The following is a 17714-nucleotide window of genomic DNA, read 5'->3' as shown; positions in this document are numbered from 1 at the left end:
TTACCAAAACTTCTAAGCACAGTAAAAGTTGTACTTAGAAGAATTGGCTTTTTTTCTTTATTAAAGAATAAAGAAAAATAGGGAGACGTATTATACAGTTTAAGAAATAAAGAGGAGCGAAATAAGCCTGAAAAATTAGTAAGAGGTAATTAATAAAGATAAAAGCTGAAATTAAAGGGATAGAAGAACGGATAAATAAATCCAAAAGCCCATTCTTTGGAAAGACCAATAAAACAAATAATGCCTCCTGCAAACCCAATTAAGTAAAAAAACAAGATTGCAAAAGAATACAAGACAAAGAAAAGGAAAAGAACTGACAAAACAAAAACTACAAAATAAATTAAAATCATTTTGAGATTTGTGTAAACAAACCTGTGGCAAGAGGCTTGAAAACCAATAGAAAAAGATAATTTCTTAGCAAAATATCAGTGATCAAAATTGACCCCTAAAGCATTGGAAACCCTGAAGATACCAGTTACCTTAATTACCTATAAAAAGGTAATTAACGAGTCACTGCTGGTTGCCAGAGGGAAGGGGGCAGGGGTAAAGGGGGTCCTAATGTATGGTGACGGGAGAAGATATGACCTTGGGCGGTGAGCACACAGTGAAATATACAGATCCTGTAACATATATAATATGAACATATAACAGAAATGGTTATATGTTCATATTAACCATTATCACCCCAATAAATTTAATTTAAAAAAATAATAAATAGTCACCACTGAAAAGGACTCCAGGACCAGATGGTTCAAGAGCAAACCTTAAAAGAACGGATAATAACAATGTTATTTGAACTCTTGCAAGTGAGTTAAGAAAAACTTACTGAAGACATGTGGTGCACTAGCTAGTCCCAAAGCTAATCCTGCATGAGAGCTCACGGTGTGAAGGGGAAGTTAAGTCGTAGGCTCTAAGCATAGTACAGAGCTGAGTGTGGATGTTGCTGCCACCAATTCGGGTGGCCCGGAGGCACGTGGGATTCATGGAAGGTAATATTAAGCTGTCTTTAGAATATCCTCAGAGGCTAGGTGAACTGGCATTTATTAACTCACCTAAATGTGATTCATAACCTATGGAGATTTTTGGTCTGAGCTAATGAGGTTTATGTCTTTATATGCTGTGTACATAAATTTATATACCAGGAGGCAAAGCTGTGAGATCGTAAAGCACAGGGTGCTCTGGGATCCAGCTGCCCAGATTTGATTTCTAGTCCGACAGTTTATTAGCTGTGTGCCCTTGAGGAAGCTACATTGCCCCCTGTACTTCACTTTCCCATCCAGAAAATAGGGGCAATAAAAGTGCCTCTCTAATAGGGCTTTTGCGAGGATTAAGCATATAAGTGCACATCAACTGCTGAGAAGAGAGTCTGGCACAAAGTAATACTGATGATGGTGAAGTTTATCATTTTCACCGTTGTCTTTATCATTATTTCTGAGAGATTCAGGAAAGACCATGGGCTCTGAGTCAGACCCGCATACCTCTTACCTTTGTCATGGACACACTGTGCAACCTTGGGGAGCTACTGAACTTATTTTTTTATTGTGGTAAAATACACATAACATAATATTTACCATTTGACCATATTTAAGTGTACAATTCAATAGCATTCAGTTAAATTTTCTTCAGATATTGTGCAAACAATACCACCATCCATGTCCAGAACTTCGTAGTCACCCCGAACCGAAACTCTATACCCATTAAACAATAATTTGATTGAACTTAGTTTAAACATCATTTTCCTTCACATCTGTTAAGGTAAGCACACTTAGAGCTAGGTTGCTAGAATTAAATGTGGTAGAGATTGCAAAGGCCCAAACACCTTATAGGGTCTCAGGACCTTTCATCCGTTGGTTCTACCCCCATGGATACACCTTCAAAACCCCGAGTGCTTTGCAGCCCCACTGGTGGCCCTGTACATTCCTGTGCTCACTCCCTTCTCTGGTGATTTTTTTCTCAGATATCTTGTTTTGAGAACATGAGCAGCATATGCAACGTGTTAACTCTTTTCAGATGCCAAGAATGTGCTAGGTGTTATTTGTGAGAGATAACTTGCCCATTAGATTTATTGTATAAATTAGGCAAAAACCCTAACTTGGAAAGAGGAAGCCAATATCCACGGAAAATTTATTATTTTGAATATACTTTTTTTTTAAAAAGTTCCTTGAAGATGAAATGTGGTTTCCACGTATACATGACCACGAAGTAGAGATTTCTAGAGTTATTGGAAGACAGTCTTTTCTCCACACCTTTTTTGAGTTACATAGAAAAAAATTGGAATAGTAAAGGCAGCCCCAACATGGGTTAAGAGCCTGATAAACTTGAAAGAATGAGACGAGTGGCGGTGATGTTTTTACCAGATTTCTCGTTTTTGCTCCGAATTCCTCCCCTGCATACCACTCCTTCCTTTTCACATACATTTTAATATCAGCAGAACATTTTCAGTGAACTTTTCTCCAGCCCCAAATTTTAAATACTAAAATTACTTCAGGCCCTGGTACATGTCGAGGAGGGCAAAGGTTGCTTTTGGTTTTCCCCTTTGTGGTATTTCCTTTCTTTCTGGCTTTTTCTCCCTCTCCGTGGAGAGGCTGTGACCTCTCCATATGATAGGGGTAATGGTGTTTAGATCTATCAATATGGCTCCTGCTTTGCACACTCATTTGCCCTCTAAAAGCCTGTTTCTTTTTCTAATGTCATCCACATGTCTGACCTGGACTGTGAAGCGCTTTGTTCCGGGGGTCACCCCTAACTAGTAAATCGGCGTCTTAACTTGCAGCCCCGTACAGCCACATGTGAGATGTATTCTTATTGCGAAGCCTGAGGGATGCAGAGATGAACCAGGCCCTGGCTGTGTGACTCTGGTCAGCCTCGTTTGCCCTGGGGGTTGGCGTTGCCAGCATAGGAACTGATCGGGGGTCTCGCCAGAGGTCGACAGCGTCGGGTTATGGGCACAACCTTCCGTGTGACAACTGTTTCACTCTTAACTTGTGCACGATGTGAAAGTACAAACCATGCTTTAGTAATTCATCTGCCTCAGCCTTTCTTAAACTATGTTTTGTGAGATGTTAGAAGGTGTGTGATGTAAAAAGGGCCTGAAGTCCAGATAGTTTAGGAAATGCTGAATTAAAATTAAAAGAGTTTCTTAGTAAGGAATCTCTCAGGACTGTTCGTCTCAGCATTATGAACGCCAAGTGGGGGGTATTTTATGCAGCATTTTCCAAATCGTATTTCATCCAGAACCCACTGGGATGTATACTCTGCAACAAGGATTACCAAACTAGTATAATGAAAAAGAGGTTTTATTATTGTGGTAAAATATACATGACATAAAAATTACTTTTTTAGCCACTTTCAGATGTACGATTCAGTGGCATTAAGTACATTAACGATGTTGTTGCAAGCATCACTGCTGTTCATTTTCAGAACTTTTTCATTATCCCAATTTAAGTTGACGATCTACTGGATATAAATGGTATCTCATTGTGGTTTGGGTTTGCACTTTGTTGTCGTTATTTGTTTAATTTCTAATTCCATTTGGACCGCTATGTGATCCTATCGTCATGAACTACACAGCTCAAACGTTCAGTATGGACAGCATCCAAAATGGTCTATACCCTGCTCAGCTGGATGATCACTGATCACACATTTGGGTGAGGTCAGAATGCCAAGTTGTTATAAAAGTTTCTAAATACTCATTTTCAATTCTGTATTTATCTCATCATGGACCAATACCAAGTCCACAGAGGTCCATGGACCACAGCATGACTACCACTGCTGGGAGGCCTGCTGAGGTCATACTTCGCATGTCAAATATATGGAGTTGTGTAATGAGGTATGAGAGATGGTGTAAGCAGTTTTATTCTAACATAACTGAAAGCTAGTTTTCATTCAATTCCCAAAATGCAATTAGTGAATTATGCTGGAAAACAATCTGGCAATATAACATAATAATGCTTATGTTGAGTTTTCGGGTTAGTCTGAGTAGTTTGGGGAATAGTTTGGTAATTTTTTGGAGGGATAGAGGCTTTGGAATCCAAACAGTTTTTCTGATAGGCTCGAATCCCAGTTCTTCTGGGATAGCATTGTGGTGCTGACCCTCAAGTGTGCTTGCATGTCAAGCCTTTGAGAGCAGAAGCAGCTGCTACATGGATGGTCATGAGTCTGGAATCCAGAAAGAGGTAAAAATCGAGATGCTGGAGCCTTTAGGTTTGGACACTCTACTTCCCTAAATGTCCCGATGGAAGACGAGCTCCAGCTGCTGTATTGGTGGGGGGCTGTGCTTGAAAAAGCTCCTCTAACAGTTAGTTGGGTAACATCTGCCTGCTTCATTCTGCGGTTGGTCCTCTTTGGCCTCAGTCCTGTTAACTGGGAAACTGAGGCAGCATTATTACAGCTTAGTGCACAGGCTCTTTCAGAAGAACTTCTCTAAAGGAAAACTAGATTTGACCAGTTGTAGGCAGAATGCTAACAATGGCGGTAGTAATTCTATATTCCACTCTCTAGGAACTTTCAGAGGAAAATCCACATCTGGTGCACTTTTGCGAGGATAGCCAGAGTTGTGCTTTTGCCTGCCCTGGGCCCCTTCCTAGGGAACCGCATTCTTACTCTTTTGGACACTGTCCCCCTCCCCCATTCCTCCCTCACATTGATTAGAATGATTCATGGTCTCTTTTACCCCATCCCATTAGTCACTGTGGGAGGGAACCTGACCCAAGGCAGGCCAGGGAGGGTCTTTCCTTTTCCTGGGATTTTTTTCGACCTGCAAGTGAAAAAGAGAATTAGTCCTCTCAGAGGTGACAGCCATGGGGCTGAACTGTGGGAAGCAGGGATCCATGTAGAGAAAACCTGTGTGCAGTGAAAGCAAAGAAGCCAAATGCAGAGTGAGCAGACAAGAGATGAAGCAGTTGCAGGTTCCAAATACACGAGGCCCTGGTTCTCAGTTCTTTCAAAGGGTCAGCTGCATCCCCACCCTCCGAGGCTAGGATGTGCTAAGCTCTGCAATCCAAAGTAGGCCTGTTTCCATCTGGGCTTCTCTCACTTGCAAATAAGAGTCCCAACTCTTACCATGACCCCTTCCTGTCCAAAGCACTTAGCACATTGCCTTTCATACAATAAGTATGCAATAAATATCCTTGAAAAAGTTAAGCCAGAGTTAATATAGCATAACCACTGGCTGTTTGATCTTCACTCTAATGCACAGTCACATTTTGCTCCCATTGCTGACAAAATGTTAACAGATTGTTTTCAAAGGCCTTAAAATATCCAACTTTAAATCTTGGGGGGAAAAAATTAGATACAGAATGTGGGATGGGGGAAGCGAAAGGATTTAACCCTTGGGGGCTAATGATATCTGTCTGTGGATGGGGAAGAAGGTGAAGGAATGGCGAGAGATTGGAGAAGGCAGAGGAGGCTTGTGAAAACCTGGGTGGGGACTAGGGAGGGACCAGGGATGCCCAGAAGGATTACCCAATGGATGCAAGGGTCCCACTGAGGTGGCAGCTCATAAATTTGTAGCAGCTCCAGACCTTATAACAGCACCATTATTTCCAGTAGCACCAGGAGCAGAGCATTGGGGATTTAGGGTTATCAGTAAATAATACTCTTCTCTTTCCCTCTCAGCTGAGACATAAACACAGGAGTCAGAGATCAAAATATCAGCTTTACTTCTCATGACACAAATAGGACAGCATGGGCTTAGAGCCGCAGCCAAGTGCATTTGCTAATCCTCGCTCCTGAATTAAACAAATTCATCCACCCATTCCTAGCACAGCTGGTCAACCACAGCCCCCGCCGCAGAGAGAAGCCTCTTACCACATGGCAGAGACGGGACACATGTGTCCTACAGACAGGCTGTCTTCCTCGAAGAGGAAACCCATAATGGCTGAGCCGAGCATGCCCACCCTTCTCCCCAAGCTGAAGCTACCTTGGGGAGGACCAGCGAGGGGCCAGGAGTGCTTCCCTCCCTAATAGAAAGACCGAGAAGCAGGGACGTTGAAGATGCGGGCAGTGACTAATTAAAGAGTCACGCTGGCCCGGACTTGATCATGAAGGAAATTAGGCAATGAGGGGAGAGGGTAGTGGTCTGCAGGAAAAAGGCAAAGGATGGGATGAAAGAGCAGGTGTTATGGGGGAGAAGTAATGGGCACCCTGAAGGAGAGGGACTAAGTCCAAAGAGTAGGGTGTTGGAGTTGAAGGCTCCACAGGGCAGGTCTGGGTGATGACTAGGGTTCTGAAATGGAGTGTGTAAGTAAAAACCGTTGGAACTGAGGGAGTCAGAGGACTAGAAGGCCAGCTATTGAACAGGTTGCCCACGGAGAATTTAAAGTCACCTAGAATGTTGTCTACATTAAGTGGTGACCCAGGTGCCAGAGTCCTCTGTGATTATGACATAAACAATGAGTAAGATGAAGGTTATTACAGTGAGCACCTGATGGCTCAAACCTCAAATGAAATGGGGATTGTTTGTGAGAGTGGTAAAGGGGCGAGGGAGCCTGGGGCAAGCAGGGCGCCTTACCTGCAGCTTTCCTGGAAGAAACAATCGATTGGCCAGCCTTCCTTGGGCCTGCCGTTCCTTATCATCTCTTTCCTGCTAAACATCCCCAAAGTGTCTCTCTGTGTTTTTTTCCCATCATTCTTAGTTTAACTGACTTTTTAGTTTACTGCAATCTGGTTTTTACCCTGTCATTCCACTGAAATTCTCCCAAAAGTCAGTAGCATCCTTCTAATCAGAAAGTCCATTCATTGATGTCCATTCCTAATAGGCATAAATATCACCATGGAGAACATGTGCCTCTTTCTATTCTGAGCACTTTACGTATAGTTCCATACTTAATTCCACACAACAGCCCTGTGACATTATCAGCATTCCCATTCTTAAAATCATTCATTCATTTATTCTATGCGTATTTATTGAATGTTTACTTATTGTACCAGAGAGCGTTCTAGATAATATCTAGGTTAAAAAAAAAAAAAAGGCAGTGCAGAGGCCCTGGCAGGTACCTACCTGGCTTGGTTAAGGACGCACGAGGAGTTGTGTGTGGCTGCAGGAGAGGGAGTGGTGGAGATGGGGTCAGAGAGGTAGTGGGCAGCGCACCCTAGAGAGCCTTGTAGGCCGTTCCAAGGACTTGCGCTTTTAGAAGAGAAATGAGGCAGAGACCAGGTGAGCAACTTGCCCCAGGTTTTTGAGCCAGTCAGTGGCAGAGCTGGAATCCTAGATGCGATGCTGTGTTTTCTGGCACTGGACACGCGGTGCTCCCCACACAGTGCTCTCACTTGGCCTCCCTGGCAGTCTTGCCTGGTTCTTCTCCTGCACTCGTTTGCTTCAGGCACAGGGGGCTCCCCATCCTCCAAGCGTCCTTACGTGTCAGTATTCTGGCTGGTCCTGTTTTAGTGTCTCTTGTTCTGCCTGAACTGTCCTGGCAATATGTTCCCCCCTCTGTCTGCTGTGTGCGCGTCCTGGTGCATTCCGAACTTACCATGCTGTTGGGGCTGCACCTCTGAGCTCCAGACCCAAATATAAGCTCCCAGTAAGCTATGGCTTTTGGATATGGAATGTTCCAAACTTATTATTTCCATTTCCCAAAAATCTCCCTTTCCTCCATTCCTGCGGATGGGTCCCCATGGCTCAAAACCCCAGCATCACCCCAAACGCCCCTTCTCATCCTCTGCTCCCAAATCCACTCCATGACCAGGCCCGCGAGGGTTGCGCACTCTCTGCTTTTGCTCTGGGTAAATGCCACATCTCCCCCTGAGCTCATGTGATAATCTCTCGGACAGACCCTCTCCTCCTCTTGGATCTCTCTGGCTAACACCCCACACACTCTCCTGAAATAACAGTCAGACCGGGGCTGCTCTTGTCCTCAGCTGGTCCTGATTCCCCACCGCCTGGAGAACAGTCCACATTCTTGGCAGGGTGCTCACAGCCCTCCTCAAGCTGGCCTTGGTCACTCTGTCCATCTCCCCAACCTTTCATTCCCCCTGTGCTCCGCCCCGCTTCTGCTCATTTCCCACCCATAAGAGTTTTTCTTCTCCTTCAAGCAGCCACCCCGCTGCCACCCTCTGGGCTAAACCTCCCCACAGCTCCTCCAGGGAGCCAGCCACTCCTGCCTCTCAGCCCAAGGCCTGGTATCCTCGTTAAGGGCCCCAAATGCACTGAGAGCCTGGCGAGTGCTGACTGTTACTGGGCGTCAGCCAAGCGTGGCTGGAACACATACAGGCTGGGAGAGCAACCGTGAACACTCGGCAGGTACAGGAAATCCCCAAATTCTATTAATTGTGGGGGAAGTTCCTGGAGATAGTTTGGTAATATATTCCTTCAGTTCTGAATTTCATAATTGCGTTTCTGTTAAAGGGAGTTTGTTTGCTTCAAATGTGGAAAACCTAACAAAAACCATGTTTAAAGAAAGCCTTATAGTTCAAACAGAAAAGTAACATGAAGGTTAGTTACTGATTTTCTAAAAAGATCTGGGTCTTCTCTGATATACTTGCAAATCTTTCTAAAGGATCCTAATTCTTATTAAGATTTTTTGAAGCAAATATTTATTATAGAAAATGAATTAAACTAATAAATTCACCAGATGTAATTAATCCCAGTTTACATTTTGATATTCCCACCTAGTCTTTACATTTATAGAAATTATATGGATGCTTTATATATATTGCATTTTAAATACCTGGTGGTATAGGCATCTGGATTCATTGGGAACTCAAATGAGTATTACCTTCATTTCCTGTGAAGTCCACATCCACCATCATGTTGACCTTTCCCTACTGGTTGTAAAGGAAATAAAACCAAAGAGGTCAGGCAGGAAGGGGGCCTCCTACTGTCTGTCTGGTTTCCCTAGAGAACCACTAAGTGCCAGTGCCTTCCTCAGAGCCAGAAAGCTATGTGCTCCACTGCAGTGGATCAGGAAAGAGAGAAACCCCTTGCCCGCTGGAAATGACAGCTGGGGAAAGGGAAAGCAGCAGGAGGTCCTTGCTTGCCTTCTGAAGACCAGAGGGAGAAAGGCCTGGGTGAGGCAGTGATGCGTCTTGGGTGGGGGGTTGCACTGGAATGAATTGCTAACCCACCCTTCTCCCCTCCCGCTCTTGTCCCTTCCTCCCTTGGTACTGCTATGGGCCAAGGAAGCCTTTCTTCTGGCCTCTGGAATCCTCCATCCAACTCCAGCCACAGCCAAAAGGGACGTGTGGTTGGCATTTCTGAATACAATTTCCCCGTGAAATGTTCGGCTCAGCGGTTAGGTTCCATAATGCAGTTATTACTCCCCTTCGGGGATGTTGTGGATTAAGTAGACTTTTCTGGCCTAAACTGGGAGCCACTATGTAAAGATGACTTCTCTGGGATAATTACAAATGATGACTTATAAGCAGCTACCTTACAAATGGACTTTTGGTACATAGCCTGTGCCTAAGTTTGAAGCTGCCTGTGGAAAGGCACCAAGTTGACAGCAGTTAGTAACAGTAACTAAACAACAACAGCAACTCTTTTTTTTCTTGCCATCTCACAGGTAACTGGCAAGGGCTTTAAATACACGCTGTGTCTGTTTGTCATGACTGGATAAACTATTCTTCATCACCTTCCATGGCCCTTTTTTGACCTGAGTGGACAAGAATATCATAATAATAACATCTCTATAATGAGAGTCCCAGACACTAGAACACTTTGTGTTCTTGCCATACATTTTCTGTAATTCTCATGTCCCTATTAAGTTGATGGCATCCCCCACCTTTCAGAGTAGAAATGTGAGGATCAGAAAGGTTAGGATCTATGACCAAGGTCACATAGCTAATAAATGGGTGAGGCTGGGATTCTAAATAGAGCGCTTCTGACCCCAAAGCTGTTATGCTGTGTCCCTCGATATATTTGTGGTTCTCTCTTTTCCATTGTCTAATTTGAAGTCAGACCTCTGTTTATATGTATCTTGAACAATTCCAGCTATTCGATGGATCATGAAAATTAATCTTGAAAATAAGATACTTTTTTAATAAGTCATTATTTTATCTATTAGACTGTCAGCTCCATGATGATAAGAATTTAGGATTTGTGTGTGTGTTTTTGTGTTTTTCTTTTCCATTCTTTGAGTACTTAGAACTTAGTGCTTACTTTGTTTTAAATATTTAATAAGTTCTTACTATCTGCTAAGGACACTGCTATGCTCTGGGGGTAAAGACCATCCTGGAGAGCAAAGTACAAGGACTTATTCAGAAAAGAGGTCCCGTGGAGGGTGGAAAGCACAGGCCTCAACCCTGGGCCCCTGGGGAATATTTTCATACACACAGCAGGCCCACAAATTAATGAAATGGGAAACCACAGGGCCAAGAACAAGAAGGAATTAGTGCATGGTAGTTACATAAACGGCAGTTTAAATCCATATATTCATATGAGTCTAGCACAAAATGGGCTCTGTTAGGAACTGTGTGTTACACATCTGTGTTGGACGGAGACTCACATTGCAGTCCTTTCCAGCTAGCCAGGAATGGTCACTTTCCATCAGTAGTTCTTGAACATTTACCTCAGTGACTTGGCAGTAGTTGTCTCTGAGGTGACCAAGTTTTCCCCCTGAATTGTATGAAATTGGTTTTGCCGGTGAAGTCATAATCCTGTGTGGTTGAATACATTTCTACAAATTTAAAAAACTTTTTTTCCAAAAAAATTTTTTGAAAATTTTCAAATATACAGAGAAGTCAAAAGAATGGCATGGTGAATGCCTGCATGCCCATTTACCTACGACGGGGCCTGTGGACTCCGGCTCCAGGCCCAGCGCAGCCTAATGCCCGTTTTTGTAAATAAAGTGTGGGACTACAAATCCTTCCACTTATTTATGTATTGTCTGCTACAAAACAGAGGTGAATCACAAAGCTGTATTTACTATCTGACCCTTACAAAAATGTTTGCCGATCTCTGACCTGGATTCACCAATTATGGATCTTTGGCCATGTTTGCTGTATCTCTTTCTCCATGACAGGCAGACATTCTCTCTTTCTCTCTCTCTCTCTCTTTCTCTCTCTCATATGAATACACACTAACACATTTTTGGCCCTGAAACATTTGAAATTATGTTATAGACATTATGATACTCATCCCTAGTAAGTTATATATTTGCTTAAAAATAAAGGCATTCTCCCTGGCTGGATAGTTCATTTGGTTAGAGTGTCATCCTGATACCACCAAGGTTGCTGGTTTGATCTATGGTCAGGGCACATACAAGAATCAAGCAATGAATGCACAGATAAGTGGAACCACAAATGATGTCTCTCTCTCTCCTCCCCCCTCTTTCTCTAAGATCAATCAATTAGTCAAGGCATTCTCTCCTATAACCACAATCTCATCATCATCACACCTAAGAAAATTAACATTCATTCAATAACATCATCCAACATATAGTCCATATTTAAATTGGACTTTCATAGCCTTATTTACATTTCCCTTTTGGATGAAGGCTCCAATCAAAGTTCATCAGTCATGTTTGGTCATCATGTGTATTTAATCTCCAGTTTTGCTTTTTCCTGACACTGACTTTTTTAAAGTCCTAAAGAACTTTTGAAGCTTACAAAATCATAATAGGTTTGTAATAATACTACATTAGTAAGAGCCAAATATAGTGCCTATTGTTGTAAATCAGTGTCTTCCACTTCTCCCCTGGAATGGAGATGCTCTTGTACTGCTTGGCTTCTGAATTTAAAACACTACTATGTGCATTTGACTTGGAATTTTAATGTGGAAAAATTGCAGTGTGAAGAGCAAGGCAGATGGGAATTTGCAAGTTGCATTTTATATAATTAACGGCACAGTGCTTCCTGCCTCTCTGGTGGCGGCCCCTGTTAGCTCTTGGCTGGAGGGTTCTTCCTTCTGGCTTTTCTCCTGACTGGGGTCTGGCTCCCCTCCAGCATCATTAGGTTGCAGCAAGAAGCTGGAAGGAGACCTGCAGCTATTTAAATCTCGCAGCCCAAATTGTTCAGCCTGGCTGGTAACACAATGCTTTTGTGTTTGCAGCCTGTGTGCTGAGTATACAGCATGGTGCTCAGACACCCATCTGGGCAGGTGGGTATCTGGGTGTGCATACAAAAGTGTGCCTCCTTGCCTTTCTTGAGAACCTGAGGTGCCCCAGTCATGTCCTTCCTATGGGACTACATGGTAGTTACAAGCCTGCTTCTCTTATTGTGGTCCCAGATGATTCCTAGAGAGTACCAGGACACATCCTTTGCTTTCCTCCAGGGAGGAAGTCCTTGGAGCTTACAGGCCAACCAGAAATATAGATGCATGCCCTGGAAAAAACTTACCTGAGCAGCTATAAATCTCTGGAAATGGGAGGGAACATAGAAAAACTCCAAGAAGAAATTCAATCAGTAACTGAAAGAGAGACTGGCCAGGCTATGGATGACTTCAGAATATGACCAGCTCATTGTCAGTCTACAAGAGGCCTTGTGAATGACACAGGTTTTGTGAATGGTGGCACATCTTGCCTGCTGAAAAAATCCAGGAACACAGGAAAGAGCACGTTCCCGGAAGGGCCATGGAGGGAAAGTGAGATTGTAGTATCTCCACATTGGTCTCCCTGTCTCCTTCTACCTCCCCATAGGCCTACCCCAACCATCTTCTTCTGCTGCAGATCTGGGCATTCAGACTATGGCCCCTCTGGGAATTCCACAGCCTGCCTTCCATGACCCTCAAGGCCCTCTGTGAGCAGCCCCTGACTCTAGCAGCATCTTCCTTTGGTGCTGACCTCAGATTTCATGCTTGAGTTCCTCATGTGTGCCGCATTATTTTGCATCTCCATCCTTTGCTAGTTGTATGACCTTGGGCAAGGTGCTTAATAAATAGTTCTGTGCCTCAGACTGCTCATTTGTCAATGAGGGTGAAAGTACCTACCTCCTAAAGTTGTGCAGGGGCTAAATGAGTTAATAGATGTAGAGCTCTTGAAAGAATGCTTAGCATATAAAAAGGGCTAAGTAATGTTAAATGCTAGCAGTTTATTGCTATTGCTCTTGTTGTTTTGAGCCTGAATGTATCATTTTTTTTATTGCCACATAGAAAATTACTATAAACTTAGCACCCATTTAAGTCAACACCCATTTATTATCTTAGTTTCTGCAGTCAGAAGTATGGACATGGCATGACTGAGTCCTTTGCTCAGGATCTCTCAGGGCTGAAATCACGGCATTGGCAGGGGCTGAGGTCCTGTCTGAGCTTCGTCCAAGCCTCTTCCAAATGCGATTGTTGACAGGATGCAGCTCCTTACAGCTTTAGAACTTACGGCCACCAGGACCTTCCTTTAAAAGCTCCCCTGATTAGGTCAGACTCAGTCGGATGGTCTTTCTTTTGATTAACTCAAAGCCAACTGGTTAATAACAGAATCACAGACCAGCTTTAAGAGGCAGAGACTTGGGCATGCCTGATAAAATGCCTCGCATTTGTGGTTCTGCTGGCACTCAAGGGGAGGGGGTCGTACAGGGCGTGTACACCGGGGGGTTCTTGGGGGTCATCTTAGAATCCTGCCCGCACACTGGATAACTGGGAAGGACGTTGCTTTCTGTTCACTTTGTTGAACTGCACCTGGGTGAATACATGATTGAGTAACCACTGCCATCATTTCAGACTGTTGTAGCCCCTTTCTTGGGGTGTTCCGATGGACCCACACTGATCTGGCTTCCTGCGCCAGCCTCTGTTTTTCCTCTCCTGTAATCCTCACCCCCTGATGGGGCCAGCCAGCTCCTCAGGAGTCTTTTAGGAAGAGACAGAGACTGGTAACTGTTGACCCTGCTGCAAATGCCCTGGAACACCAAAAGGATGGCCTGAAATTGCAGTCCCTTCCAAGGCCATTTGTTTATTTTTAATGGCTCCCCACAGATGAAGACTGGAACCCCCGGTTAATTGTCAATTGTGCCGCTACTCTGCCAGTTCAAAGTATATTTGTACCTGCTAGAGACAATTTTCACTTGGAGGGGATGGTCTTGGGCATGATTTCCAACAGCTTTCCTTGCTCACCTTTTTTTTTCCCTTCTCAATTAAGTCTAGATTTTTTCCCCATTTAATTCAGTTGATTGCTCACAAAAATGTGTTATCAGTGAAAACCCACTGATAAAGGATGTATTTTAGATGATCAATGAAGAAAAACTTGTTGAAGATGACACTTGGGTAGTAAAACCATTTTTTTTCTTCTTCACATATTTTGAACCAGATTCTAGGCAATAAGACACGGCCAAAACTTTATGATAGGGAATATCTGGTTTTGGAGTATAGTTCCTCCAGAAGATGCTAAGTTCCGTTTCTCAATGTCATTTTACTTGCAGTCTTACAAAAATGTGTTTAAGTAAAGGGAAAAAATGAATTGGCGTGGCTGTGGGTTTAGAAGTTTGAAGTGTCTGTTTACTCTAGCATATCCTAACAAAGCATACTTTTTTTTTACCCAACAATCCATGATTTAGGCCTGACTCTTGCTGCCTTAACGACTGACAACCCTCCAGTAATTTAGACTATTGAAGAGAAGGGGCTGGTTCATAAAGATAATATATAATAATACAGACTTGTATTTCTTTTCTTCCTCCCAGGACAATATCATCTTATTTTTGAGAGGGTGTAAAGAGCTCGGCCTTAAAGAATCTCAACTTTTTGACCCTAGTGACCTTCAGGATACATCCAACAGAGTAGCAGTCAAGTAAGTAACACAGGATTTATGTTTAAGGGAAATTCATTTATGGTTTGATTTGCAGTTTTGTGATGATGTCTTAAGGTTTAAGAGGCAGAGAATTGGGCATGCCTAATACAATAAAAATGCGAAAGTGAAAAATCAGGCTTTCAAAACAAGACACATTGACCTTCCCTCTGTGTATAGCTTTCATTCTGATTAGACAGAATTTTTTGAAATGTAAAAATTACTCCTGTAGAGTTAGGATGTTAAATAGAAGGAGAAAAATGTTAGGTGAAACTTAAAGGAGAGGGAGTCAAGGGAGAAATACACACAGAATCTGTGTGCATTAGACAAAAAGCTTTTATTGGCTCTATTTGGGCATTTGAATAGGGTCTTGGAAGACTGCAAACTTGGTAAACAGATCCGAACTCTGTTTATTATGCAAAGAGAGCAATAGATTATGGAGAAATCTCTCCTTCATTTACATTTGTAACTGTTTTCTCATCTGTGTCAGTGATCAAGTTCTTTGAAGATGGATCATTGGCCATTTGGTTATTGTTGACTGTATCTACTCAATGAGCCATGTTTGGGGCCAAGGAATTCTTGGGAAAGAATGTCAAAGTAAAAGAAAAGGCCATGTGCTTCTCTGTAAAGAAACAGATCATGACCAGAGTAATGAGAAAAAAGGTCCTTATGAGATGGTAGAGATAACTTTCCTATAGTTTAGAAGTCCTTTAGACTCTACAGATTTCATAAAAAACATTTTTCACTTTAGTCAAGGAATATTTGGCATGAATATATCTGAATAATAAGCTTAATTCCACGGGAAGAATCTGTGGATTGGCTAGACTTCCTTTGATTACTTTTGGGTTATTTTATTATAGAAGAAAAGAAGAGGAGAGAGAAGCCAAAATTCAGAGTTGTTAATTTTATACCATTTGACAGTATTGATTTTTTTTAAAGATGATGGGGGAAAATAATTGGGGAAAGAATGGAAACTACTGAATGAAATCCAGTTAGGAAATTATGTTGGATTTTATGATTTGTGACTGGAAATAAGGGGGAGTCAGCCATGATTGATTACATAAAAATCTCTTCTCTGTTGTTAATGTGTCATTCTTTAATATTTCTCATGGAAAAATATTGGTGAAGGGCAAAAATAACAGAATAAAAATTACGATATTTGAATATGGAAGCCACCGTAAACCTCATTTTAGTCATCATATGCTCCATTTGTTACTGTACCCAGCCTCTATAAATCATTGTTCATGGTAGGAAATTGTTTCAGGTTCTGCCTCATCTCACATTTGTAGCTTTACCTGGTGGCAAGTGACCAGAAATAATAGTAACTGTGTAACATCATAATAATTCATCACACACACATTGCTTGGAAGGTGGGAGAAAGTTCACTGTGACATATTTATTTTTTCTAGAGCTACTTTAAATTAATATGCTACTAAACCAGGAGAATTCTGAAATCGGTTTTGGAAATTCAGAATTTCTAGCACCTTTCTTGCTTATTTCAAAAACCTGGGCAACAGGAAGTTGGGGTCTCGGCCCTCCCTCTGCACCTTCCTAGGTCTGTAATCCTAGGCGAGCTCCCTCGTTTCAGTAGGGTTTTGTGTTTTCATCTATAAAGTGGAATTGGACAGAATGTTCTCTCGGGTATGAGTCCAGCTAAAATTCGCTCAGTGCAGATCTGAGAAGATGGTTCAACCAACTTCTGAAAAAAGAGACTTTCATTCAAAGGCACAGAAAGCCATTGAAGGGGAAGAAGTCACCTAGACCAGGGGCACCCAGACATGGTCACTGCTCAGTTACTGTCCCGTCTTGCCCTTCTCCTATTTTCTCTCTCCTTTTTCTTGAACTTTCTCTACACCTCTTTTCCCCATCTCCTTCCCTTCCCTACGCTTCCCTTTCCCTTATTCTTGGCTTTCTGTCTGCCTTCCCTTTTGCATTTCTGCGCTCATTTTCTCCCCTTTTTAGTTTTCCCTTCGCTTGACATTAATATTTTCTTTAGGCAACGCTTTTCCACCGTCTTCCCCCATGACACTATCATTTTTCATTCATTCATTCAACAAATATTTACTGAGCAGCTACTATGTGTCAGATACCTTCCAGTCATCAGACAGCTGGAATGGTCAGTGCCCCCTGTTTATGTGGAATTTACTCCCAGTGTCAACAAATGAGAAATAACTAAGTAAATAAATAGTAATTGCAGAAGGTGATGAGCGCCGAGAGGAAAAAAATAGATGATATGCTAGTCAAGAAAACCCTGTCTGAAGAGGCGGCGTTTCAGCTGAGGGCCCAGAAAAGCCCCGTAAGGCATGGAGTGCAGAGGAGCATGCAGAGAGGCCGGGGAAGGGAAGCCGCTGGTGTTTAAAAAGAAGGGCAGCCAGCCTGGGGAAGGGTGATGGGCGAGGATGAGTGTGGCGGGAGGGGCAGGCCACAAGCGGGTAGGATGCTGAACTTGGGATAATTATGGGGAAAACGTTCTAGCTCACTGTATGAATATTTAGAACATAAATATTTAGAACAATAATTTTATATTAAAATTATGCTATTAATTTATCAGCAGTACTTAGAAGATCGTTTCTAGTGTTAGTGAGGAACGGCTTTCTACTTAAAACTTTTCTGTACAGGGTGCTGGTTTAATTTGGCACTGTCCGGGAGGCGTTTGTACCAGACGTAGGTTTTATAGCTCTCGTAGATTCAAGTAAAACTGCTGTCTTTCTCTGCTTTTTGCTCTGAGAGCTGAGCAGGACGTTAGCAGAGAGGGAGAACACCCCCCTGACACCAATTAATAGCATCAGCAATAAGTTATAGGGGGTAAATCCCACAGAGGAAATTTTGATGCTTTTCTGAAATTGTTTTTTTAAAAACACTCTTTAGTTTAGTTTTCATTGTAGGTAATTTTTCTTACATTTTTTTTGAGAAGTAACTTGAGTAGACTAAAAAGAAAAGAAAAAAGGAAAAGCCTGCAAATGATTACTGCATGTGTAATTTAGTGAACTCTACCTGTAATGGATGCCAGACAACCTAGAGGGGGAATGAAGGCCCAGCCCAGAGGGCAGGCAGCGAGTATCGTTC

The 17714-nt window shown here is 42.6% G+C and overlaps 1 protein-coding gene across 3 annotated transcripts in view; it reads left to right on the top strand.

Annotated features, from left to right (window-relative positions):
• Positions 1-17714, top strand: part of LIMCH1 (LIM and calponin homology domains 1) — a 299516-nt gene that overhangs the window by 185290 nt on the left and 96512 nt on the right. For all 3 annotated transcript variants that reach the window (XM_087827676.1, XM_016206753.2, XM_087827673.1), the window contains one exon: positions 14545-14651. In XM_087827676.1, coding sequence (XP_087683802.1) covers positions 14545-14651 — 107 coding nt within the window. The remainder of the gene's footprint in view (positions 1-14544; positions 14652-17714) is intronic.

Source organism: Miniopterus natalensis, chromosome 1 (genome assembly GCF_054644295.1).
Source record: "Miniopterus natalensis isolate mMinNat1 chromosome 1, mMinNat1.hap1, whole genome shotgun sequence".
Classification (NCBI taxonomy): domain Eukaryota; kingdom Metazoa; phylum Chordata; class Mammalia; order Chiroptera; family Miniopteridae; genus Miniopterus; species Miniopterus natalensis.
Note: the sequence above shows the minus strand (reverse complement) of the source record. Positions and strands in the feature narration are given on the sequence as shown.